The sequence below is a fragment of the Drosophila bipectinata genome, chromosome 2L (genome assembly GCF_030179905.1).
Source record: "Drosophila bipectinata strain 14024-0381.07 chromosome 2L, DbipHiC1v2, whole genome shotgun sequence".
Classification (NCBI taxonomy): Eukaryota; Metazoa; Arthropoda; class Insecta; order Diptera; family Drosophilidae; genus Drosophila; species Drosophila bipectinata.
The window spans coordinates 25,766,480-25,793,067 of record NC_091736.1 but is presented as its reverse complement, the minus strand read 5'-3'; the positions used below and the strand labels follow the sequence as shown (position 1 = coordinate 25,793,067).

At 38.9% G+C, this 26,588-nt stretch overlaps 1 protein-coding gene across 4 annotated transcripts in view; it reads right to left on the bottom strand.

The window, feature by feature from the left end:
• Positions 1-6,171: 6,171 nt before the first annotated feature.
• Wnt5 (Wnt oncogene analog 5) overlaps positions 6,172-26,588 on the bottom strand; it is a 122,902-nt gene continuing 102,485 nt past the window's right edge. For 3 of the 4 annotated variants that reach the window (XM_043211566.2, XM_043211567.2, XM_070277629.1), the window contains 5 exons: positions 24,664-25,033; positions 14,904-15,143; positions 12,528-12,630; positions 6,984-7,151; positions 6,172-6,922 (listed from right to left, as the gene is read on the bottom strand). In XM_043211566.2, the coding sequence (XP_043067501.1) occupies positions 6,735-6,922; positions 6,984-7,151; positions 12,528-12,630; positions 14,904-15,143; positions 24,664-25,033 (1,069 nt within the window). In that variant the 3' untranslated portion in view covers positions 6,172-6,734. Of the gene's footprint in view, positions 6,923-6,983; positions 7,152-12,527; positions 12,631-14,903; positions 15,144-24,663; positions 25,034-26,588 lie in introns of those variants that run through there. The other variant, XM_043211568.2, reaches the window with a different exon arrangement.

Below are 26,588 nucleotides of genomic sequence, written 5' to 3'. Positions count from 1 at the left end.
GTCTGGGCCTCTCCCAAGTAAATAATATTTTTAATGATTTATCCAAAATTCTTGATCTTATATTTTTAAATAATTTGGTTAATAGTAAAGTAGAATTATGCAATGTACCATTAAGTCCTTGTGATATGCACCACAAGCCGTTGGTAATTAATATTGAGTTTTATAGTTTTTTGCCTTCTGCTTCCCCCATTCCATATTATCAGCCGACTCGGATCAGGGCGTTTCTGATCTTTTTGCAAAATACTTTGCCTCTTCTTGGAGCCGAAGGTTCCTTGGAGTGATCATGAAACTCTTCTTAGCATTGAGCCTTTTCTTAATGTGAGTAACATGGACGTTTTGGACGGTGACCTAGTTGAAGCCACTAGACATTTGACCGAGTCGCTCACACCTGACGTGGACGGTATCTCCCCATTCTTTCTTAAGAGGAGTATCGCTTCTCTTTCTACTCCCCTTAAGCTGCTGTTCTCCTTTTCGCTCTCTTCTGGTAGATTCCTTCTATAACGCCTATTCACAAAGGTGGCAGTAGGTGCGATGTTACCAACTATCGACCTATAGACAAAATTTGCAACGTCGCTAAGATACTGGAGCGGATAGTAACTAAAAAAAATTGACTTTTCTGGCTCGCAATTTTATATCCCCCAGCCAGCATGGGTTTTCGCCTGAGAGGTCCACTGCCACTAATTTAGCGGTCTTCTCTAAGCACTGCTTTGAAGCTTTTGAAAACCGATTTCAGGTTGATGCCATTTACACCGACTTCTCCAAAGCCTTCGACAAAGTGTGTCATGCTGCCCTTCTGGCCAAACTATATAAATTAGGTATTCATTCCTGCCTATTAAGTTTGTTCGAGTCTTATCTGGCTGACCGACCTTGCCATGTAACTATTGGAGACGCTATCTCAAGTCCATTTGTCACCTCCTCTGGTCTTCCACAAGGCAGCTCTCTTGGACCTCTTCTATTTATCATTTTCATTATTGACATCTCGTCATGCTTACCTTAAAATCTATAAAGCGATTGGCTGCATTAGTGACAGTTACTTGTTACCGGAGGATATATCCATAGTTTACTCATGGTGCTCCCGCAATCTTCTTCCATTAAACTTATCTAAGTGTATGTTTACCCGTTACAGTAGGCGGTCTCTTGAAATCTGTACGGGTTATTCCATCAATAATTATAATTTGTCAACTAAAGAAGAGGTGTTAGACCTTGGTGTCTTATTCGACAGCAAATTTAAATTTTCTGGTCACTTAGACTATATTTTACCTAAAGCGTATGCTATGCTGGGCTTTGTTAAGAGGCACGTGAACCAGTTCAAAAGTCCATACTCGAGCCTCAGCGTCTATGCTGCATTCATTCGGTCGAGGCTAGAATATGCCTCAATCATTTGGAACCCGGATTGCAAAGTTCGTTCCAACAGAATTGAGCGACTCCAGAAATAATTTTTTAAATTTGCACTTCTGCCTCTAAGGTTTCAGGATCCTGTTCCTTCATACCAGAGCCGTTGCCTTCTTCTAAATGTTTGCACGTTGGAGGATCGGCGTAAACTGGCAGCGTTAACTTTTTTGAATAATTTAATCGTCGATAACATTGATTGTCCTTTTTTATTGGGACTCATTAACTTTAATGTTCCTCAAAGGGATCTTCTTACCTTTTCCCCCTTTTGGGTCAAGTGTCATAGGGCCAATTATCTCTTAAATGAGCCGATTGAGCGGGCCCTTTCTTATTTTAATTCTTTGCCGCCTAGCCTCCGAATTGAGTGGGGCTCTGATAAGGGTGTGTTAAAACGCAAATTAATCAGGCATTTAATTTATTAGTTGTAAGTTGTTATTATGTAGCCATGTAAGGATTTGTCCGTTGGCGAAATAAATAAATAAAATTGGTAACCAAAGGGGTCGGAAGGATCTAGTTAATCTATTAGGAACAGAAAACACAAATTTTTAAAGCGCTCTTTTAATGGAGGTAGGTTTAATAGTTTTATCCGGCAACGATACGACGGAAGGCAAGTGACAGTATCCCAGATTAAACCTTTTAATGCAAAGAATAAACACTGCTTTTGGGCAGATTCAATCCTTCTTTTATGAACCAAGTATTGTGGACTCCAAACGCACGAACAGCATTCCAAGATAGGACGAACCAAAGATACATATAGAGTTTTAGTTGTGAAAGGATCATCAAATTCTTTTGACCAACGTTTGATAAAAGCAAGCACACCCCTGGCTTTATTGACTGTAAATGATATATGTTCATTGAAAAAAAACGTATTGTCAAAAAGATCATTAATAAGGGAAACACGAACTAAGACGTTATTCCCAAGTGAATACGAGAAAATGTCAGGCACACTGCGATGGAACGGAATAACCTTACACTTTGAGCAGTTAAGTAAAAGGAGATTGTTTGAACACCACAAGAAGACTTCGTTGAGGTCTAATTGCAGGTGTCTATGAAGAAAATGGTCTGAAAAAGAAAAACATAACCTCATAAGATACAGCTTATGAAGGAGGAGATGATGGTTCACAGAATCGAACGCTTTGCTAAAATGCGTGTATACCACATCAGTTTGCATAGTTTCTTATGAAGCGGAATAATAACTGATTTATTCCATTGCTTGGGAAGACATGCAAGCTCCAAGGACAAATTGAATGAGATAGTAAGAGGATAGCAAAGGATATCTGAGCAATGCCTTAGAGAACAGCTAGGGACATTATCAGGACCAGCAGAGAATAAGATATCGATTGTTGAAACAGCTTTAAACACTTCCTGAAATCGAAATTTTGACAAATAAATGTTATTTATGTGTGGTAATTTAAAGGGATAATAAAAATTGAGGTGAAATATTTTTATATGATAGGGAAGGAGGAAAAAGATTTGATTTACGTTTCGTATTAACAAAAGAATGGAAGGAGCTCGGATCATTACAAAAGTTTAGCTTACAATTCATAATTTACAGCTTATACAGTTAACTGTTGAGAATGATAAACTGGTTACGAATACAAACATAGATTGACTGATGAAACAAGGATCCTGACTTAAGAAAGTTTTTTAAGCTTTATATTTCCCGTTCCTAAGGCGAGAAAGGAGTTTATTAAACCAAGGTGGTTTTGTAGACAATGATGATGGAACATCAGGAACAAACTTATTCAACGCACCGTGAATTATTTCGTTGCATTGTGTTTATAGATGACAAAAATTCGAATCAATTTCAGCCAAATGATTGCGAAGGGCGATAAAATCTGTCTTTCTAAAGCTGAAACGAGATTGAACATTAAAACCATCATCATTATGAGGCACATAAATTAACACCGATGCTAATATTGTAGGATGGTGAAAGTCTTCAAGAAGCGATAGCGGTGAGGACCGAATGACTGTCACAGAGGATGGCGCATTGGAAAATATAAGGTCCAGAACACTGTCATGAATGTTATGAATTGGGTTAAGTTGGAATAGGGCAAACTCAGTCAAGCCATCGATAAAGTTTTTATGACAACTGGAAAGCAGGGAATGGTCCTCCTCAGACAGGATCTAGGAAATGAGGGGAAGGTTGAAATTTCCCATGATTAGGATTAAATCAGAGTCCTTGGCCAATGAAATAGTCCAATGGCCTCTAGGTGGTGAAAATATACAATATCTTCAACCATGGGAGGAATTTAGGTACAGGTCTGGAAAATATGAGACGAGCCAGTTAAAATTTTCACCGCAATGAACTCTATTCCGAACTCATCCGAGAAAGGGATAAGTTCAGCAGGGTATTTATTATTAACAGCAATGAGGACACCACCTACAAAAGATGGACGATCCAATCGAAACACAGTGAACTTAGGAACAAAAATTTCATAATCAGAGACAGAGGAATTAAGACAAGTTTCAGTAAGCGCGATAGCATCAAAATCAAAAGACGCACTCTTTGTAAAAAATTGGCTCAATTTACCCAGAATACTTCGAACGTTTTGATAGCACCAGGAAAATACTTGGGTATTCAGTTTTTTGAAGCAGTTTCTGCATTCTGAGTGTCAGGCCAGGCTACATGACCAAGTGCTTTTTCGAGGTAGGAATCCAAAAGGACTGTTTTAAAAGAATATATAGAACGCTTATTAAAGTTAAACTTATAAACAGCTACCAACATTAGGAGCTACCTTAAGATGGTTTAACAGGTGACTTCTGACAACATCAACAGTAGCATCCGATTGAGGCGAGACACAAATATGGCCTTACCGCCCTCAGCGTAAGTCCAGAAGATGTAACCTCAGGCGCCACACCAGTCATAGGCCTTGAAGACAGCACAGCAGGAGCAGAATGTAGGTTGTCCAACGATGATAGGAGGCATAAGGTTTGTACTCCCTGCTGGAAGGCTCACAATGTCCCTTGGTACTGGAACTTTTTCAGAAGGTAGACAAGTAGGCGACGGTAAAATGTTTGGTATTGAAAATGCATTGACTCATGATACATTATAATTGTATCATGCATTGACTTGTACAGCATGGGATGTAGGGGTACCCAACAAATTGGCAGTCGGCAGATTGGTGTTCGGAATTTTTCTTCTTGGAGATTCGCTTAACAAATTTAGACCAAGGAATTGGGTTTCAAGTGCAAGGAATTGCTCATTTAGGGCCGAGAATTGCGTGCAACAAAGGCTAGGCGTCATGAATATCCCCTTAAAAAATGAACGGCATCACTTTCATAGGCCCTTTCTTTTTCACCCTCTATGTCATCTACCGCTTCACTAGTAACCTGATTATAATAATCCTCGGTTTGGCCACCCTTATCTTTTTCAAACAGTTGATTAACTCATTAACGCCTAAAGTCTGATAATCTTTGAGAGTTCATCGGACTCTTGTGTGTAATCTGTTGCTGTGCATCGAGTGCCTGCAGTTCGGAAAAACCCTGAGAGCGCTGGAAGTTTGTTGATTGATGGAATTTAGACGATGTTGGATCTATATCCATCTTCTCTAACGGACTACTATCAACAGCGGTTCTTTGACCTTGATCCCTGGAAAAACATGGATTTTCCAATCCCTTTTATACCCTTGGTATTATAATATTGGTCAAAAGTGTGCAATGCAGTGAAGGAGACATATCCAACCATATAAAGTATATATATTCTTGATCAGGATCACATCCTGAGTTGATATCTACATCCTGAGACCATGCCCGTCTGTCTGTTTTTACGCAAACTAGTCTCTCAACTCTTCTTTACTTTGCACGCAGTATATAAGTCGGAACGACCGGGATCGGCCGACTATATCCTATACCTGCCATATAACTGGTTGCTCGGAAATGCTGTAACTTTTTTTTTTGAGTTAGAGAGTTCAAATTTTACATGAAAGCTATTTTTGGCAAAATAATACGATATGCCAAATTTCATAAGGATCGGCCGACTATATCCTATAGCTGCCATATAACTGAACGATCAAAAATGACCAAACTTTCGTGTTTTTGAAAATAGAAAGCTGGAACTTGCTTAGCTGAACAACCAAATCCTCAGACTCTGAGTCGCTCATACAATCGCTATCAAGTCTCAAAAATATTGAACCTTCGCCAAGCTAAGCGCTAATCTTGGCGCTAATCTATTTACCGTACTATTTGACGTGAAATGGATTTTACTGATTACCGCGACACACAAAGAAATACATTACTCTAACTTCTTGACTTTAATGCCGACACTGTTTTCAAAAATAAATGTTTTGTAAGCAATAACAAAATTTAAATATAATCTTTTCTTTAAATTTTTTCTGGCAATTCATAAAAAAAGGCTTCATTTACATGGATCTCTGGAAGTTTTCCTTCTTCTCTTTGGAAGTCTTCTCCAAGCCACGTTTGAGCGCCAGAGACCAGAAGGTGGCCACGATCAGTGACGATGACTCCGCTGTACCCCTTCTAGTAAGCTGGTAGCCGAGTCGTGGCTCCAGCTATCACTATTGCGGTAATTGGCAAAGAAATACGGTGCCTTTAGTAGGGGTGCCTTCATTCATTCACTGTTGGCTCCGAACTGACTAACCTAAGAGAGGAAGAGCTTAATCGTAACCCTAACTCAATCGCGCACAGATCAAGACCGACGACCGGCACCTCTTGCAAGACATCATGTGCCGTTCGTCTTCGTGCTCTTGGCTCCGATCACCGTTTCATTGTTAACTTGTATATCCCACAATTCTAATCGACTTGAATTTTTTAATAAAACGATTCTTGAACTGTCTCTCGACTTAAATAAGGTTTATTATTCGATAAATTTATAAAATGCGTTTGATAGCTAAAATTTAAAATTATCATTTTTAAACTCTTTTGCCGTCATACAGCTCATCGTTCTTAAAAAAAATAAAGATGGTATTTACTCATAAGAAAAGAAAATATATTCTCGATTGCAAGAAAAAGTCTTACACAGTATTTTTATGAAAAATAGCCGCCGATTTCTACCACTTATGTATATACTAATAAACTACTCTTAATGTTTAGTTTACATTTAACTATATTTATACTTTAAAATCAGTTTTTATTAATTTTTAATAATTATGTACGTAGTAATATGAAATGAATGCTATTAACATTGAAGAATTTAAGCTTAATATATAAATTAATCAGGACTGGGTTTAAAATACGTTTATGTGAATTTAGTTACCCTTCTTTATTTTCCTTCAACTCCAGTCTATAAAAATTAATCAAATAAAATATTTTGGAAAATTTAATATTTTTCTATATTATAATAAATATATAGTTTATTTTTTTATGGACTACTTTTAAATATGGTTTTATTTACACGTGTGCTCTTCGAGTACCTTTGTACAAACTTCACATTTAACATGGCAACACCAATGGAATTTGCAATTACAGCGTTCCTTAACTATAATATTTTTTGTATTATAGCCTCGACCACAGCAAAGAATAGCACAGCTTTCCAATCCCGATGAGTTTTTTCGACAAACACGGCCATGTGTACCTTTTGAAATTATGAAATAAATTTAAAAATGAATATGCGGCGAATAAGTGTAATTATTTACCTGGCCATTGCAACATGTAACTAGTTCGACACCAGTCTGGACTTTCATCTAAATAAATCAGATCATGAGCTGTTGGTATTTTATACCGAGAATCTTTAACCTGGAGTCGTCCACGCTTATTCAATTTGACTTTTGTAGCTTCTTCATATTTTACACGTAAATAATCACCTAAAACAAACAACATTAATATAAACCGGTAACATTATACGCCGAAGAAGTATTTTATAAAATGATTTAATCCAGGTGTGTGAACCAAGAGAGGAACAAAAAATTAAGAGTGTATTGGTGTGAAAGAATCGAACTGCTGGACTGACCGAATCGTAGAGTTCGCTGCGTGTGAAATTCTTTAGGGCTTTAATAAGTTTTATAAGTTGCGAAGCGCAAGAACATGTACTTTCAGTCAACTGACACTTTCATTTTTCTCGCTCACCTTAGAAATAAAATGAAATTAAAATTTTGGTTCGAAAATTTTCGAGTAATATTTGTGTAAAAAATTTAGGCCTTACCAGATTAATATAAAATAGTATAATTAGCTATATTAAAGTGTACTAATTTTGATCCAAGGTGTGCAACACATTGAAGAAGACATCTCCAACCCTATTTAGTATATATATTCTTGACCAGAATTACCTCCTGAGTCAATATAAGTATGTGTCCGTCTGTCTGTCTGTTTCTTAACGAACTAGTCTCTCAGTTTTAAAGCTGTCTACTTAAAACTTTGAACACACCCTTCCTATCTTTGCACGCACTACATATGTCAGAACTGATCAATCGGAAGTGCCATAACTTTTATGTTTTTTTCAGTTTAAGAGTTGATTTTATTGTTGATAACTAGGCAAAATGATACGACATACCGAATTTTAAAAGGATCGGGCGACCGAATCCTATAGCTGTCATATAAGTGAAAGATCGGATATGTCCCAACTATCGTGCTTGTGAATACAGCATATTTTAACTTTCTACAGATTGAGTCTGAAGATTTCTACAGCCAATTTCTTGATTTCCACAGCGTTTCTTGAGTCCATTATTCTTCCGCTGAAGTAGAATAACTATCTATACTATCTTTCTACTATAATTAATAACATTCAAACTATCCGACAAGTTCAATTCTCATATGCTTTCCTGGGCAGCATCCAGCATGGGCAGCTTGAGCCAAATTTTAAGATTGCGTTTGTGCTGTTGCAAAAGGATGACCTCCTTACCCTGAAAGTTGATCCAGGCGGACGCTGGACTGCGTTTTAACGTGGGAGTCAATGTCGGGTTTCACGGAGCAACACGATGCAGCACATTGAAGAGCCTTAATTTATTGACGCCGTCATACACACTTAGTTCTCAGGCTGAAAGGCGGAGGAAAAAGCATCCAAGGAAAAAGCTCTTGTACTGCGACGGGCCTGGTCTGGGGCACTCTCATACGATTAATTCTTATCATCGGTTTGAAACCGTTCTCTCCGGTCGCGGACCTGCACTTCGGGTAACTGTCGCATTGTTTCTGAGGTCTCATCAGCCAGCGGCAGCTTGAATTTTCCTTCCCTCTCTGCTGCAGTCATTTCTGTTGTAGCTACGGATCATCTCATCGAAATGGTGATTTTGGCCACTGTTAAAATCTTGGTCAGAAGTCGTTCTGGAGGATAGTTGACATGCCGAGTCCTTCTTGTCTCTGGTTCTCAGAAAAAATACCGCAATATATTCCTCTCGCTGATCCCACCTTCCATCGGTCTCAAAGGGTAAATCTGCTTATTTGAGCTAGCCTCTTCTACCATCTTCAGTGCGTTGGACAACGCTACACTACGCTTCATTCAGTTCAGAAAAAACGTTTTAATTGGGTAGTGTGTGGAGGAGGAGCAAATGCAGGTGGCGCCATGCTCCTAGAGCTTTGAATCCGGCGTATTTACTATCCCGAGGCGCTTCTGCATTTAAGCTACTGGAATGTAGTCTATGGCACCAGGGTCCTCCATTCTTTGGAAAGCCTCAGTAATACTGGCTAGCAGCCGTAATTTCTCATAACATAGAACTTTGGGCCAACGTTTTTTAGTAAAATTACCGTATGTGGACATAGTTGCGAGATGGAAACATGCCAATTCATTTCCGTACTTTCCAAATTATTTTCATTACCTTTCTGTTCCTTCATTCCCTCAAGAGGTTTATTTCTATCCGAAGAAAGCCTCGGTAGATGCCAAACAATTTGTCGGTCGAACAATGATACGATCTTCGTTGGAGCAAAAATCAGTTACGAGAAATTAAACGACTTTTCTTCCCCAATGAGCATCAAGAAGCAAGGCTGGAATTCGGCCTTCCAGAATCCATTTAGTGGCGATTTATCCCTCCCCGGGTTTCTCACATCGGAGGCTTATGGAAAGCTGCTCGGCTCAAATATATTAAAGGCCGATGAGTCCCACGCTCTCGTTTATTACATTGCTGCGGTTATTACAGGGTGACAATAAATAACCCGGACAAACATTTTTGATCATAACTTTTTAAGGAACTGTATTTGAGAAAAAATGCAGATAGAAAACTATTAAATAGGTATTGTGTTAACATACATTCAGCTGGTTTCGTAGTGACTTCCTTGGGATGCGATGTAGAGCCCTAAACGTTTCTGGAAATTTAGCCCAATGGGCCGCAGGTCTTCTTCCGATAGTCGATCCCATTCTCGGAGCAATGATTGCTTCAGCGCCTCCAAACTTATGTGGCGTTAAGCACATGCCCTGGACTCTAAAATAGACCACACACTATAGTCCATCGGATTAAGATCTGGCGAGTAAGGTGACCATTCACTGGATGTGATTAAGTCCGGGAAATTGGCTTTGCACCAGTCCTGAGTCAATTTGGCTATATGGGCTGACGCTGAATCCTGTTGAAACGTTCACTCCGTATCACCGAAGTGCTGCTGGGCCCAAGGAAGCACAACAGTTTCCAAAATGTCGCGGCGGTACACTTCCTGATTGATTTTGACCCCTTGATCGATGAAAACAAGGGGTGTTTTGCCAGTGGCGCATATTCCTCCCCAAACCATTAAAGACTGCTCAAATTGACGGCGCTCGATTATTGCAGAGGTACCTGGAGCTTTAGCAGACCAGCTTCTGTCATTTTGGTGATTGTGCGCGTGTTGGATGGTGAATATCTTCTCGTCCGTGAAAAGAATACACTCCCATTTTTGACCTGCGGCCCGACGCTTTAGCTGATGGCATCTTTGAAGTCTTACGCGCTTATTGTCATCCGTAAGAAGATGCATTTTTTAGAGCTTGTAGGGCTTGAGATTAAGTTCATTTTTTGCTATCAACCGAACACTTTCTCGATTCACTCCGATTTCACGGGCTATTTTCTTGACCGAGACTCTGCAATTCCGAGTGATCCGCTTTTTCACTATCTGGCGAATTCTGGAAGTGTTAGCGGTACATGGTCTGCCTCGTCCGGGACGGTCACCTTCATGGCCAAGCTCATTAAATCGCCGGATAGCGTCAGAGACCGTTTGTTTTGGTATGCCAAGCAAACGAACAATGTCGCATTGGCGATTTCCTTGTTGAAACAGTTTTAAAATTGCACAACGATTGTTAGACATTCCGAAACAAATATCAAATTGATGGGAATCACAAAAATGTAAATACATTTGTTTCAAAAAAGTACAAGATATTGATAAATGCATTTATTTAAGGGCTGTATCATAGCACATTTATAATAGATTGCTTCAAAGTTTGTCCGGGTTATTTACTTATTGTCACCCTGAAATTCTAGGCCGCTCGTCGCTACCTCGGATTTTTTGGTCGTCTTTCAGATTTAGAGAGCCAGTCATTACACGGCTAAATAGTAACCGACACACTTTTCTTGTGTTAATTTCTTTGTGCAAAAAAAAATGTGTATACTTTTGCAAAGGGTATTAAAATTCTGGTCAACAATGTGCAACGCAGTGAAGGAGACATCTCCGACCCTATAAAGTATATATATTCTTGATCAGGATCACCTCCTGAGTTGATATAAGCATGTCCGTCTGTCCGTCTGTCTGTCTGTTTCTACGCGAACTAGTCTAAAGTTAACTAGTTAAAGCTATCGTCTTGAAACTTTGCACACACCTTTGCACCTTTTTTTCCTTTGCACGCAGTATATAAGTCGGAACGACCGGAATCGGCCGACTATATCCTATAGCTGCCATATAACTGATTGATCGGAAATGGTCTGTTTTTAGAGTTAGAGAGTTCACATTTTACATGAGCGCTATTTATACGATAAAATAATACGACATGCCAAATTTCATAAGGATCGGTTTACTATATCCTATAGCTGCCATATAACTGAGCGATCGGAAATGGTTTTTGGTAGATATATTAACTTTGGTATTTTTGAAAAAGAAGTTTAGGACTTCTTTTTTAGATTTTGAATTATAATAAATTGGTTTATATTATCATAATCTCACAAGGATCGGCCAACTATATCCGATGTTTGCGATAAATCCGGTTTTAACTGCAAGGGTATATCAACTTCGGCTACGCCCGAAGTTAGCTTTCCTTTCTTGTTAGATATTTTATTGTAATTAATTGGTTTTGTTATGATATTCTCATAAGGATCGGCAAACTATATCCGATGTTTGCGATATATATCCGGTTTTAACTGCAAGGGTATATCAACTTCGGCTCCGCCCGAAGTTAGCTTTTCTTTCTTGTTGAAAATACCTTTAACTTTTGTAAATTAAGGATTTAGTCAATATTAAACAAATTTTCCAAGTTAAAGAGTTAATGTTTCACATTTAAGTGTGTCCGTAAGCAACAAAGAACAAAGACAACATGAAAGTCACATAAGCGAAAACAATTGGTTTGTTATTTTGCTTTTCGTAATTCAAAAAATAAAAAATAAATAGTGCCTTTTCGTAATAGTAAAAAAGCTAAAATAGCATCTGTTCTTAAACAAATAAAAAATACCTATATTTTATAAAACCTATACCTATAAAAACTCCTCCCAAAATTTCTGAAATTATTTTTGTCAATCAATAAATATATTTTTTTCTAAAGCTTCGGCCCTTTAAAGAGGCGAAATAAGAGCAAATGAGATATCGTCTGTATACATATCTTACATTGTCTGTATACCAGCAGCGCTACAACAGAATTTTTGACCTATGCACGCGTGCTATGGAACATTAGAGTTTTTCAACCACTGTTTTAAAACCTTCATAATTTTACGCCAGCGGATTCTTAGATTCGCTCAGTGCATCACTTTGAATCGTTTACCAATACACTCTAACTTTTTTTTGGCTTTTTTCGTTCACACATATGCTTTTACTAAAGGCAGATAGCAATATAGTAAAATTAGTTTGCCAGTCGTCCAATCAAAAAAAAATATGCTCATCATTCTCTGCCATTCAGTAATAAGTAAACCAATACCAAAAGTACCAAAACTAAACCAAAACAGCGTGGGGCTGTTATCTCGTACGGCCCTGGTATAAAGACATAAAACTTGGTTCTGTTAAAACAAGACATGGTTGCACGATTAGGGTATATTATTAGGTGTCTAATCAAACACTATATTTATATTGCATAAAAATGTGCTTAGACTTACCGATCTCTCGTATGGATGACAATTGTTGCCAACAGGTAATTAAACTGCACGATCCGGAAACTCCGTGACATTTGCAGGTTATACGAGTTTTCTTAATTACAGCCTAAAAGAATATTATTATTATTGAAACAAATTCTGATTTTAATATCAAATGGAGTTTATTTTAAATAGGACCGTCGAATTATTCTCATAGGTTCTTATTGATATTTGATTTGGTATTCTCCAAATACGACAATAAAGTAAACTAAGTTATCGATTTTTTGGTCTGCTGAATAAAATCTTTCCAAAAGTTATAATACTATATTCCCAGCTATTTATGTATTTTAACCATCCAATTTTTTAACGGCACATAATACGTTGATTAAGCAACGAGTTTAAGCAAGTTTCAGCAACGAATAACAGAAAGTGTTCTACGAGGCGCTTCGTTTAGGCGCAATTCATACTAACCTGGACTAGGCTGTCAACTAGACTGGTACATATCGTTTTGGGCGGGCACGGGTGGTTCGGGACTTGTAATTCATTTTTTCTCGGTTCGCTTCAATACACATCCTCTAGGTAAGAAGCCTATCTAGGTGTACACCAAGATGTGTGAGTTTGTTTTTAAATGTAGTTAAGTGATAATTGTGAACAATTATTTTTTTCGAAACTCCAATGGCCCACCCTGTGTACTGAGTATTTTGGAAGTACTCCCAATCCCATAGAACTATAAAAGGCTGAAGCTGTGGTCCTCTTACTTGATCTGGATCACCCACCCACGTTTTCATATAGTCTAAACAAAATTCTGGCCTTAATGCAGAAACATTAAAATCCCTTTTAAGCTCAATAATAAACATACTGAATAACATAATAAAGCTGAATGTATTTTTTCGGTTTGATTTATTCTTCAGGCATTCTTATACAAGAGGCCTCCAAATACCTTATTTCATACTTAGATTAAGCTATCAGTAGTTCGTAGGTTCAGTTTTTGAAACAACGTAAAATAGAGGTTTACATAAATATGTAGTTAAAAAAGACATTCAAATGAGAAACGTTGAAAATAAACAGCATTGACACAACAATTAGAAAAAGGGAGTTGAGTTCGGTTATCTTCCTAAACGTCTCTCCAATGCATTATCAGCGAGAAATGAAAAAAATCTCGCAAAATTTGTTTCTGTATTTTTCTACGCGAACATGTCTCTCAGTTTAGAAGCTATCGACTTGAAATTCACATTTTAAAATTTCCCAGTTAAGGATGTTAGGAAAGCATCAACACCCGAGACGACACAGCTATGTCCATCTGTTCGTATAAACGAGTCGATCTCAGAAACTGAAAGAGATAGAGCTGTAGACTTTGGCATAGAGACTCCTATAATGCCCACGAAGTTCAAATTTTCGCCTTTTTGCAAAAATTGCATATTTCTGTAGCTCCAGTACAGGAAGGTATATTAAAAAAGTTTTAATGTCAAACTATTTCTGTAGCTAATTTATATCTGAAAAACAAAATTCAACCAAATCGCCGGGTTTTTGAAGGAGTTATTTTGGCGTCTTTTATTGTTTCTATCAAAAATGATTAGTAATAGCTAAGTACTACGACCTCAAAGATCTTTTCTGAACCACAATTAATCTTCATCAGCTGCATCCCCGGGAAATGTAAATTAATAAAACTAAAACATTTCAAATGCCCAAGAAAAAAAATTTATATTTTATTTCTTTGACTGTCTTTTACTTTTGAAACTTTTGAAATAACCTAAATTTCAATAAGTCGGGAATAAGCCGTTTTGAAGGGATCTGACTAACTGCTCAAGTTGGTTAAAATACAAAACATTGTTAAAGAGAAACGCATTGCGATTAGAACCATTGCTCGCAGAGCAATGACATTTGCGATAGTTGCTCAGTAAGGACAAGAATTCAGAGAGGGTTAAGCAGCAATACACACGCGCGAGTGCATCCTGGAAAATTATTCGTAGGTCGTAGTACTTGAAAATATGACATGGAGTAAATAGCCATCAGCCTTATCACATTCATCTGCCGGGCGGATCATTCGTAACTGAGTTTTGAACGCCAAAGAAGTACAAAGCGACATTGGCGAATGAACATCTACGTTAATAAGAGCGGATGAGGAAGGATTATGCAACCATATCCTATACATATCCCATATTTATGGAAAACTTTTTAAAGAAAAAAGCGACCATCCAAGCGAGAGAACTCTCTTACGTAGATTTTCTAACTTTTCTTCCCCAAAATCTTTAACAATTTTCTTTACACACCCGAAAATATTCTCGAGATTTAAACCGGAAGATTTGTGGTAGCGGCTCTCATTCGGAACTAAACGTGGGCTAAAAGTGTTCAGCGGTAGCACGGAAAGAATAAACAAATGTAGTAAAACCAAATACTTACTCGTCGACCAGCTTCATTATTGTGTAAATTCATGAGGCTTTTTGCTTTTGCAGTAGACTGTTGACTACGAGAAATAGTTTCAATTTCATAATTGACTTTGGCTTTAAAGCCAGTATTTGGGACAAATTTGCCAATGTCGTGTACAGCTCGTTGATTTTTTCGTTTTCCTTTTTGTCGCTGCGTAGTACTACTATGTCCATTAACAAACTTCAAATTTACAATTTTATTATTCATTTGGTCCTGTTGAAATAGGATAAAAATAAATAAATGTAACTTAATAAAATGAATAATAGTGTAAAGTGTATGCTTTAGTTTTAGTTTCGTTTTTTATGCAAAATTAATATTTCCATGCCCTTGGGTTGAACCAGGCCCACATTGCACAGATCGAAAAAATCGATGTTTTGTAGTCCACGCATAATTTTGTCTGCTTTATAAGCTTAACGCTTTCCCTGAACAAACATAGGTGATATAACCCACAGTTTTAGCAGACCCTAAAAATGTTTCGAATGGAAAAATACATCTTTTTTATACCCGGTAATCGTAGAGTATACGGGTATTTTGTAGTCTTGTGAATGTATGTAACATAGAGATGGAATCATCTCCGACCCCATAAAGTACATATACTCTTGATCAGCTCCAACAGCCTTGTCGATATAGCCGTGCCCGTCTGTCCGTCCGTCCGTATGAACGCGTGGATCTCAAAGACTATAAGATATAGTGCTATAGGATTTAGCATGGGTTTGGTAATGGATATTAAAAGGCTATCCTCCTCCTAACCTCCTCCTCCTCCTCACGTCTAAAAACTGCCGTTGAAACCGGATATATATCGTACAAATCGTACGGTATATATCGTATCGTATCGTACGGATATAGTTGCCGATCCTTTTGAGAATATCATAATATAACCAGTTTATTACAATACAAAAAAAGTCTTAAGCTTCTATCTTCAAAAATACAAAAGTTGGTATTTTTACCAAATACCATTTCCAATCGTTCAGGTAAAAAATTTAAAAAAAAAAACAAGAAAGGAGACTATAGTCGAGTTGTCGACTATATTATATCCGGTATTCATCTCTTCCACCGACAATTTATCGCAGAATTTTCACACAAATTTATTTAATTTCAGCAGAGAAATAGACTAAAACAGTCGTCCTCTAAAAACTCCTCAAAAAAATTATCCAATTTGGCATATTTTGGATATTTTTATACAAATAAATACCACACCATACGGATACCATACTAGTTCAAGTTACAAAACGTATAGCTCTATCTTATAGCCTTTAAGATCCACTCGTTTAAAATTTTAGCCCGTTTGTATGGGAAATAATATACATATATATGGGTATAATTCTTCTAAAAATCGGGAGATTCGGGTGAAATTTTTTTTTATAAAAAAATAAATGAACTATAGAAATAGTTTGGCAACAAGCCTTCCAGTACTGGCGCTCCAGAATTTTCCGATTTGTGGGGCGGGAGGCAGCGTGGTAAAATTTTGAAGCAAACTTCAATTGAACTACGTGGACATTGTAGGAGTCTCTATTTCACACATTACATATGTATGTCAAAAGGTCTCCAAATCCTATAGCTTTATCTATTATAGTCTCTGATATCCATGCGTTCATACAGACAGACTGACGGACGAAAAGACGTCTTGGTCTTGGTCTTGGCTATATCGACTCGGGTGTTGATGCTGATCAAGAATATATATACTTTATGGGGTCGAAGATGATTCATTTTCTATTTTACATACATTCTTGCTTAATTCCTATAGCCTAAACCAATATAATATAAAATACCGCACTCAAAATTTGTTTTGGTTCACTGGATGTATTTAATGTCAGAACAAGAAAGGAAAGCTAACTTTGGGCGGAGCCAAAGTTGACATACACTTGCAGTTAAAAGCGAATTTATAGCAAATATCGAATATATTTATTCGATCCTTATGTGAATTGTAGTAAAAACCACTTTAAAGAATACATAATTTAAAACAAGAAAGCAAAGCTAACTTCGGGCGGAGCCGAAGTTGATATACCCTTGCAGTTAAAACCGGAATATAGAATAGAATCTGTACCAATTTCCAGCTTCCTATCTTTAAAAACACGAAAGTTGGGTCATTTCCGATCGTTCAGTTATATGGCAGCTATAAGATATAGTCGGCCGATCCTTATGAAATTTGGCATGTTTTGCCAAAAATAGCACTCATGTCAAATTTGAACTCTGTAACTCTAAAAACACCAAAGTTATACCATTTCCGATCAATCAGTTATATGGCAGCTATAGGATATAGTCGGCCGATCCCGGTCGTTCTGACTTATATACTGCGTGCAAAGGAAAGAAGGGTGTGTGCAAAGTTTCAAGACGATAGCTTTAAAACTGAGAGACTAGTTCGCGTAGAAACAGACAGACAGACAGACGGACAGACGGACAGACGGACATGCTCATATCAACTCAGGAGGTGATCCTGATCAAGAATATATATACTTTATAGGGTCGGAGATGTCTCCTTCACTGCGTTGCACACTTTTGGACAAAACTATAATACCCTCTGCAAGGGTATAAAAAGGGTCCAAGCTTTTATCTTGAAAATACCAAAGTTGGTATTTTGTAATACCATTTCTGACCGTTTAGTTATATGGCAGCTAAGGCATATAGACGGCCGATCCTTATGACATTTTGTAGGTATGATCAATTGACCAAAAATAGAATCCATGGAAAATCCCAACTCTCTTACTCTAAAACAGTGGTGGGCACATATGATTAACATTTGACAACAAAAACAATAAGAGCACGGCATTTACTGAAAAAAAACTTTTGTTTTTTATTTTGTTTATCGTTAATTCCAAAGTTTGAATAATGCCTTTTCATATTAAAGAAAGCTTTTTTAGCTGAATTTATTAAACAAATGAAAAACTAAGCTTGCCTATCTATATTTTCTGTAGAGAAAACTTGCACCAACAAAATTTCTGAGAAAATTTTACTCAGTGACAACATTTTGTTTAGGTTGGGCCTGAGCTTTTAAAAAAAATGAGAATGCTCACACTGTCAGCGCTGCGGGAGAATTTCCGACCCTATGCCCTATGAAGAATTTATGTTATTAAAAATGTGAAGTCTATCTGCTGATATTTTCTGATTTGTGTATATTATTTAATAATCTGAAGCTTTTTTATTGTTTTCAAGGTCTGTTCTTTGTTTGTTTTTGTGATGTTTCTTTTGTGTTCGTATTTTTTGTTGTCATAAATAAGCTGAATATTGTACGTACTGTATACTGCGCCCGGTGTAAGTAGCTTGTGGAGAGCAGTATTATTCAGCACACTGCCCAGTGAGATGACCGCATCTCGAAAAAATACGGAAACTGCGGTGCCAATCATACTGCTAACTATAATGGTTGCGCAGTTTATATAGAGCTGAAAAGTCGTATCCACCAAAGAGGAATTACTGCCCGCATCCAAATTAAACAGTTGAAAGCTTCCGGGTCAAACGCTGAAATCTTCTTCTCGACTGCAGCCAGATCCTCACTAGGACCCAAAAACTGTCAAAAAAAAAATGTTAAGTGCTTTACAATCAGGCAATTCCACCCCTGCCTCAAATAGTTTATTTCTGCCATCATCATACAAGGAACCGAACACGGCTCAGCGGAGCAGTCAAAAATATACTTTGAAGCTATGATATATGAAATGAAATTTTCACAGAAAATTTTAGTTAGCTCAATTTCTACTCGACAATCATATCGACGTAAAGCTGCTTTGAGAAACATAGTTTAACATACCTTACAAACAAATAAAATTTTCAACTACGACGATATTTATTCTACGAAACAAATCATTCAGAAGGTAAAGCATATGGTGGGACTGGAATCCTAATCAGAAGCAGTATTAATAATATAAAATAATTTTCTAAAAACTACCTACAGGCCACATCTATAAAGATATACAACTAAATACTGGGAACCAACTTACACTAGCCGCCGTATACTGAGTTTATGCAGTTTTTCAACTCACTAGGAGATTTCACAGCAACAGGAGACTACAATGCCAAGCAAACACACAGGGTATCTCGCCTCGTGACTCAAAAAGAAAAGCAGCTCCATAATGCAATTATCAAAACCCAGAACAAGCTTGAATATGTTTCAAACGTTTCAAAATTAAATACATTCGGACTGTTTATTTACCGTCATTGAAAAATATCAATGACCCCGACGTGATAGTCAGTATATTTACAATTTACTAAAGTCAAACTAGACCTGCGAAACCATATGTGGTGTACAACAAACATTTCATAAACAGTGTTTTCCTACGCGGCAATCAGTGGCTAATAAGCAAACAGTTTGTTTATAATAATAAATAAATTATAATATATAATATATTATACATAAAGACAAGCAGTTCGTAAGTGCATATACATACTTGCGTTCCACAACGCAAGTTCATTCGCCCGCGCATAGACTTTAAACATACATACGTTCCGCAACGCAAGTGCATTCCCCCGCACATAATTTCATATGTATATACGTTCCACAATTCCGCTAAGGTTCTGAGCGCACAGTGGGATAGAATGTGTTCGCCGCGAGCAAATAAATTTTGAACGATAAAATTTTGGCGCCGGAATTGATTACATCGGCTTGGTCGGACTATAATATAAGGAGCTTTTCAGCCTGTTACAAGGTGGATGCCATGCTCCACGTGCGACAGGCCAGATAGTCGCCATGTTCAGTGAATTCAAGGCTCGTAGCGACGATGCATGCCAAAATCGAGCACGACCCTTCGGTCTTCTCGAATTGCTGCCCACTCTACACTGGACAAAGGAATGTCCACCTTGTAGGTTGACCCGGAATTAAGTCAAAGTTTTCAAGCGTTGCCTCTCCCTATCTTTAGCGGTGCGTACTCGGAAATGGCCTGAGGTCTACTCGATTTTCCCTACAATCGTCGGCAGCAATCCTTGAATTAGTAAAGTTGAAAAGCTGCTAAGGTTGCAATCTTGCCTTCGGGAGTCCGCTTTCGAAGCAGTTCGTTCTTTGGAAGTCTCCGACGAGAACTATGAGGTCGCGCTAAATTTATTGGTGAAACGATTTAATAACCGTCGCTTAATATTTCAGTCGCATGTGAACGAGATTCTGGGCCTCAGTCTCTTGGAAAGTGGCTCAATAGCAGCTCTTCGAGGTCTTTCGGACAAATTAAATGCCCTTATGCGAGCCTTAAATAATTATGGTTCGTCAAATCAGATTGCCAGCTGCATCATCGTCCAGGCTTTTTTTTCAAAGGTTGGATCCAGCTACCAGCAAGTTCAGACGCCATCCCTCCTTGGGAGTCGATTGCCGAATTTTAGGAGCAGCGATGTAGGACGCTGGAGGCTATGGATGTGGCCATGGCTGAAAGTAAAAGTATATCATCTTTTATTGTTACTAATTCGCTTCCCTCTGCCTGTACTTTATGCGGTGGATGGTCCCATGTAATGTCTGCATGCCCCCGATTTCTCTCAATGCCCCCAATGCCACCGCGAACATTCTTGTTCATAGTGGCCTGCCTCGAAGCGCCCTAATCCTGGTTCATCCGACGCGTCCGGATAGATGGCGCCAACGCCAAGGTAAGAGACGGGAGATCTCACTCTCTTTGCAGCTCTTCCTGCTTCCGTGAGATATTTTCTCCGGAAAAAACGCGAGCGTGGCCACCCACCAAAAAGCACAATGCACTATTGCAGCCCTTCTGATTATTAATGCAGCCCTGACAGTGTGGGGCAACGAAGACGGAGGGGTGGTAGACGGCGCTACCAAAAAGCGCGCAAAGGTAACCATGGGATCAAGGACGCGACTGCATAACACCTAAGGACAACGGCTCAGGAGTTGGGACCCACTAAAATGAGTAATATAACATAAATGAATTCAGTTGGAGAGGCGGCTTTCGCGAAAAGCTGCAAAATTTCAAGATCACCCAGCAGCAAGCTGGATGGTACCCCTTCTATTTCAGGGATCCGAGTGGACCAGAACAGGAGTAAAAATCAGAAGGCCGGAGACGCAACAACACTGCAGGAACTCGGGAAGGAGATCGCGCTGCTAGTGGAGATGCTGGAAGACGGCAAAAGGAGGTCCATCCACCAGCCAATGAGGGACACCATAGTGAGCATCCGAGCTCTTTACGAGCGACTGGCCGCTCAGACGGACGAGCAGGGACGTAAGGAAGCGCCTAAATCCCACCAGGCGTCACAAACATCGCCCCTTTTTCGACCGGTAGCGGAACCCAGGAGGAAGGGAACAGTCCCAGACCCCCCTAACAACAAGAGGAGCAAGAGGGAGACTTCGCTGGCGGCGACTCGAACGAGGGCGGAAGCCAGGGCATTAGGCCAGACCGTGGAACCTGAAACTCAGGCGAGCAGGGATGCCCAAGAATGGAAGCTGGTTGGCCCCAAAAAGAAACTGCCGAAAAGCAGCGGGCAACTAGCTCAATGCCCAAGGAGAAGCCAAGGCCGGACGCACTGGTCATCACGGCTAAGGGCGAATCTAGTTACGCCGATATTCTGCGACGGGTGAAGCAGGACAAGAAGCTGCAAGGACTAGGCGAAGCCGTATCGAGGATTAGGAGGACCCAGAAAGGAGAGATATTGCTCCAACTGAAGAAGTATGGCAAAAGACTGCGCGGAAGAACCTAAGAGTGCGTTCTGCAGCAACGCCGGGAAGGAAGCAGGACACATAGCAGGAAGTGGGAAATGTCCGATGTTTAGGACGCCCCCTCACAAAGGAAAAGCTGATGAAGTGCACCCAGCTCAACCTCAACCATTGCGAGGCGGCTCAGTCGCTGCAGTCGCTGCGAGCAGACACAGGTAGTCCTCATCTCGGAACCATATAGGAGCATCCCAGGAAACGGATGGCTGGCAAGCAGCTGCAAGGGAGCGGCTCTGTGGTCAACGGAGACGGCTCCCCAGGACATAAGGACATCCAGCGAACGTTTTGTCCGGGCCAAAATAAAGGGGGTTACATTTTACAGCTGCTACGCCCCGCCAAGATGGAAAATTTCGCGCTACCAAAAGATGCTACGAAGCTTGGTTGCGGATGCAAGAGGCAGATCGCCGGTGGTCATTGGAGGGGACTTCAACGCCTGGTCGGTTGAAGTCTGGTATTGCGGTGGCGGTGTCTGGTATTGGAGTCTCTCGGGTTTGCGAGAGAGGGATTCTCTATTAATGTTCTTCTGCGGTCCTACTGCTCCAAATACTCTGTCTTGGTTAACGCGGTCATCACCGCCAATATCACGGACCTGCAGCATAGCTTTAGTTTGGATGTCTCAAGTTGAAATATTCCGGGAAATCTTTCTTTATCTGATCCTGTATTTTTTCGTCCATAGCGTATCGATCTTTTTATCGGAGCCAGCCTTTTTTATGAGCTGCTGTATGTTGAGCAAATTCCGCTCTCACCTAGCCTGCCATTGCTGCAGAAAACACGACTTGTCACATGTCCAGAGAAGGTCACTCGTTTCCACTGCCCACTTTTGTGTTTTAAAGGAGGAAAGTTCAACAAGCAAGCTCAGGGTTGTTTTTGATGGATCTGCAGTCACAACTTCTGGATATTCATTGAATGACGTGTTATCAAAGTTGCTGCATTTTCTGTTAAGGTTCCGATGCCATCAGGTGGCTATTACTGAAGTTTTTTTGCAAAACGTATCGTTGCGTCACGGTTTTTTCTGAGGGCATGTGAACGTGTCATATCCGGCTTTAGAACCATATCCGAGGAAGCCCCTCTTGTTCTAGCCGGCATTATTCCAATCGATATATTGGCAAATGAAGCGGAGGAAATCTACGCATCCAATCTACGAAGGAATTCATCCCAAGAGGCCATCAGGAGGTCAGCCCGACAAGCGGCATTATCCTCATGGCAGGAGAGGTGGGATTCAACGACCAAAGGAAGATGGACGCACAGTCTAATCCCAAACATCCAGGAGTGGATCGGAAGAAACAACGGTCAGGTTAGTTACCAGCTTACCCAGTTTCTAACAGGTCACGGAGGGTACAGAAAATACCTCCATAGATTCGGACACGACGAAAGTCCAGTGTGCCCCAACTGCTCAGGAGCAGGTAGGAGATATCGTACCGTCGTCGGATCGCTACCAGATCCGGAGCAGCTTGTGGAATACATGTGTAGCTCACAGGAGCAATGGGACTGGGTAAGCCAGTTGATAGCTTATACACAGGGCGACTTAAGAATTCAAGTCTTCTTAAGTGAACGTCGCTTAAGGGAGAATGCCTAGATTAGGCAATCCTTTCCCGGGAAGTAATACTTTGCGGTGGTACCGCGGGGTCTGTGGTGTGTGCGGGGGTGTCTTTAGTACGTAGGCGCCGGCTAGACGTGCCGGTGAATCGTGCATGCTATTGGTACGGGCCAATAGTATCTAGGATAGATTTTAGCCTCAATGGCGCAATACAAAAACAACAAAAAAAAAAAAAAAAAAAAAATAGTCGCAGCATTCCTTGTTCCAGGCCGAGTTCTGTTGGATTCTGGACCGCAGGTGCACTTGATCATTTCCCAAGTGGCTAGTCAGCTGCAGCTCCGGAGCAAATCGTTCATGGCGGTGTCTGGTATTGGAGTCTCTCGGGTTTGCGAGAGAGGGATTCTCTATTAATGTTCTTCTGGGGTCCTACTGCTCCAAATACTCTGTCCTGGTTAACGCGGTCATCACCGCCAATTTCACGAACCTGCAGCATAGCTTCAGTTTGGATGTAGCAGCATAGCTTCACCCAAGATGAGTTGCAAGTTTTTATACCCTTGCAGAGGGTATTATAATTTTGTCCAAAAGTGTGCAACGCTGTGAAGCAGTTCTCCGACCCTATAAAGTATATATATATTCTTGATCAGGATCACCTCCTGAGTTGAAATGAGCATAACCGTCTGTCTGTCTGTTTTTACGCAAACCAGTCTCTCAGTTTTAAAGCTATCGACTTGAAAATTTGCACACACCCTTCATTTCTTTGCATGCAGTAAATACGTCGGAACGGACGTGATCGGCCGACTACATCCTGTAGCTGCCATATAACTGATTGATCGGAAATGATATAAATTTGGTGCTTTTAGAGCTGGAGAGTAAAATTTTACACAAGAGCTATTTTTGGCAAATGCCAAATTTCCAATTTGACATGCCAAATTTCATAACGATCGGTTGACTATATCTTATAGCTGCCATATAACTGAACGATCGGAAAAAACCTTACTTTTGTGATTTTAAAGATGGAAAGCTGGAACTTTTTTCAGATTCTACTTTTGGTCAGTTAATCCGACATACCAAATTTCATAACGATCGGTTGACTATATCTTAAAGCTGCCAGATAACTGAACGATCGGAAATGGTTTTTGGGAGAAATACCAACTTTGGTATTTTTGAAGATAGAAGCTTGGGACTTTTTTGTTGATATTTTATTGTAATTAATTGGTTTTGTTATGATATTCTCATAAGGATCGGCCAACTATATCCGATGTTTGCGATATATAATCTGGTTTTAACTGCAAGGGTATATCAACTTCGGCTCCGCCCGAAGTAATCTTTCCTTTATTGTTTTTTAAATAATTTTTATTTTTTTTTTGCCTATTAAAATGTTTTTTTTTTTTTGGTTTAGACTTTTAATAAGTGCGCAGTACGAGCTAAAAATTTTCCCAAACAGAAGTGCACTGGTTTAATCGTATTTTTTGTGTAATGGAAAGTTTTTGTATGTCAATAGAAACCAATTTTGTGTATGTCAATAGAAACCAATTTTATAATTGATAATATATCAATTAATCTTATCTTACCTGTAATTCTAGCAGTTCCTCTCCTTTTATATTTGATTTAGGAATTTTTTTAGAAATACGCTGCTGAAGCTCTAACAAATACGTTTTTGAACTGTCGTCAGAATTACCACCAGTTTGTACTTCCGTAACATTCGGTTTTTTGTTTTCATTGGCGATATACATTTGTGCAACATTCGGTTTTAATAGCGACATTTTATTATCGACCCTACTTGAAAATTCAGTGGAATTTTTCTGTGATGTTTGGAAGTTTTTGAGTGTTTTTTCTGAAGTTAAAGATCCAATTGTTGTTTCTCGTATTTGTTTGCGAGTAACAGGCTGCGCATCTCTGTTAGCTTCCTTTTCCCGAACATCAATAAAATCAGTGGCAAACCTATTATGGAATATGTAGAAATTTAGTTTATTATAATTTATGAAGGGGATGTTTAAAATTGGCTTTACTTGAAATTTTTAAGGGCCTGAATGGTAAATGAACAGGCCCTTAGAGCTAAAAGCACTGTAGAGTTAAAAAATTTAGAGTATATAGGAATTTTAAAAAGGAATGTTTATATTTATGAATGTGAAGGTGGGGGGTTTCTAAATTGAAAAGTCAAAAAAATCTATTTTTTTTGTTTCATTGATAAATGTTTCAATTTAACTCTCCCAAAACTTTGAGTCGAAATGTCAAAAATTTTGAAGCGTGTGTCAAATTGGTTCAACGTGTTCAAATTTTCAAAGGCGTTTTTTTGAAACCATGTTTCTCGAGTTGGTGGAAGCTCTACACGACACAAAAGTTTGAATGCATTCTAGAATGTTCGATACAACTATGCATATTTGCCTGTATTTTTAGACGCTGATAATAAAATAATTAACAAGAAAGGAAAGATAACTTCGGGCGGAGCCGAAGTTGATATACCCTTGCATTTAAAATTGGATATACATATATCGCAAAAATCGGATATAGTTGGCCGATCCTTAAGATTACATCATAATAAAACCATAAAAAATTACAATACAAAATCTAAAAAAAAGTCCCAAGCTTCTATCTTCAAAAATACGAAAGTTGATATTTCTACCAAATACCATTTATTGGTATTTGGCATATATTTATTTCCAAAAGGAAAATGCCAAATAAAGATGAGAGCCTCTAAGCCTAAGAGTCTAAGCAAAAGAGTCACAAAATAAAAAAAGGGAAACATGCAGAGCCGAACTAAATTAAAATGAATTAAAATTAATAAATGTATAAATTTCCCTTCTAATATATCACAGAACACACATAGCGATACGGTTTTGGTAAAAAGTAAATTGAGTAAAAAGTTTCTTTAACTTGAATATAAAGTTGGTAAGCCCCGGCTTATACACAAATTTAAATTTAAAAAACCGGGTTCGCACAAAAAAATAAGACCGTTTGCTTTAGAAGACGGGAAGAACTGATGCCGTAAATTTTCTCTTTGCTCGACAGACGTGTATCAAATCTTTCATTTTTAGCTTAACAAATAGTCGTATTCATGATACAATTATAATTGTATCATGGTCGGATTGACTGATAGGAAGTTAGACGGCCCTAAAATTCGATTGCTTGGTTCGGAGCTGAAAACCCGAGTTAGTTAGAGCGAGGAAATTTGAGGGCGAAGACAGTTTTTCTTTGTAGGACACGTTTTGCTTGTGTATTTTGTCTTTCACTGTGAGGATACCCAGATCAAAGGTCCCCCAGTGATAGTTCTCAAGGGTTTTGATTTTGTCTATTTCTATGATTGTCTATGTTGTTACTGCTCTTGTTACCCCACAAACTGGCTTCAGGACTGCTGATCGTGAGTTTATATGTTTACGCCAGGTTAGTCGTCTATTGAGGTGGACGACAAAGTACGTTACTTCATTAGCTTAAGGTATCTGCATACCGTTTAGTCAAAGCGGTGGGCATGTTTGTCTATTAAAAATAAACGTTACAA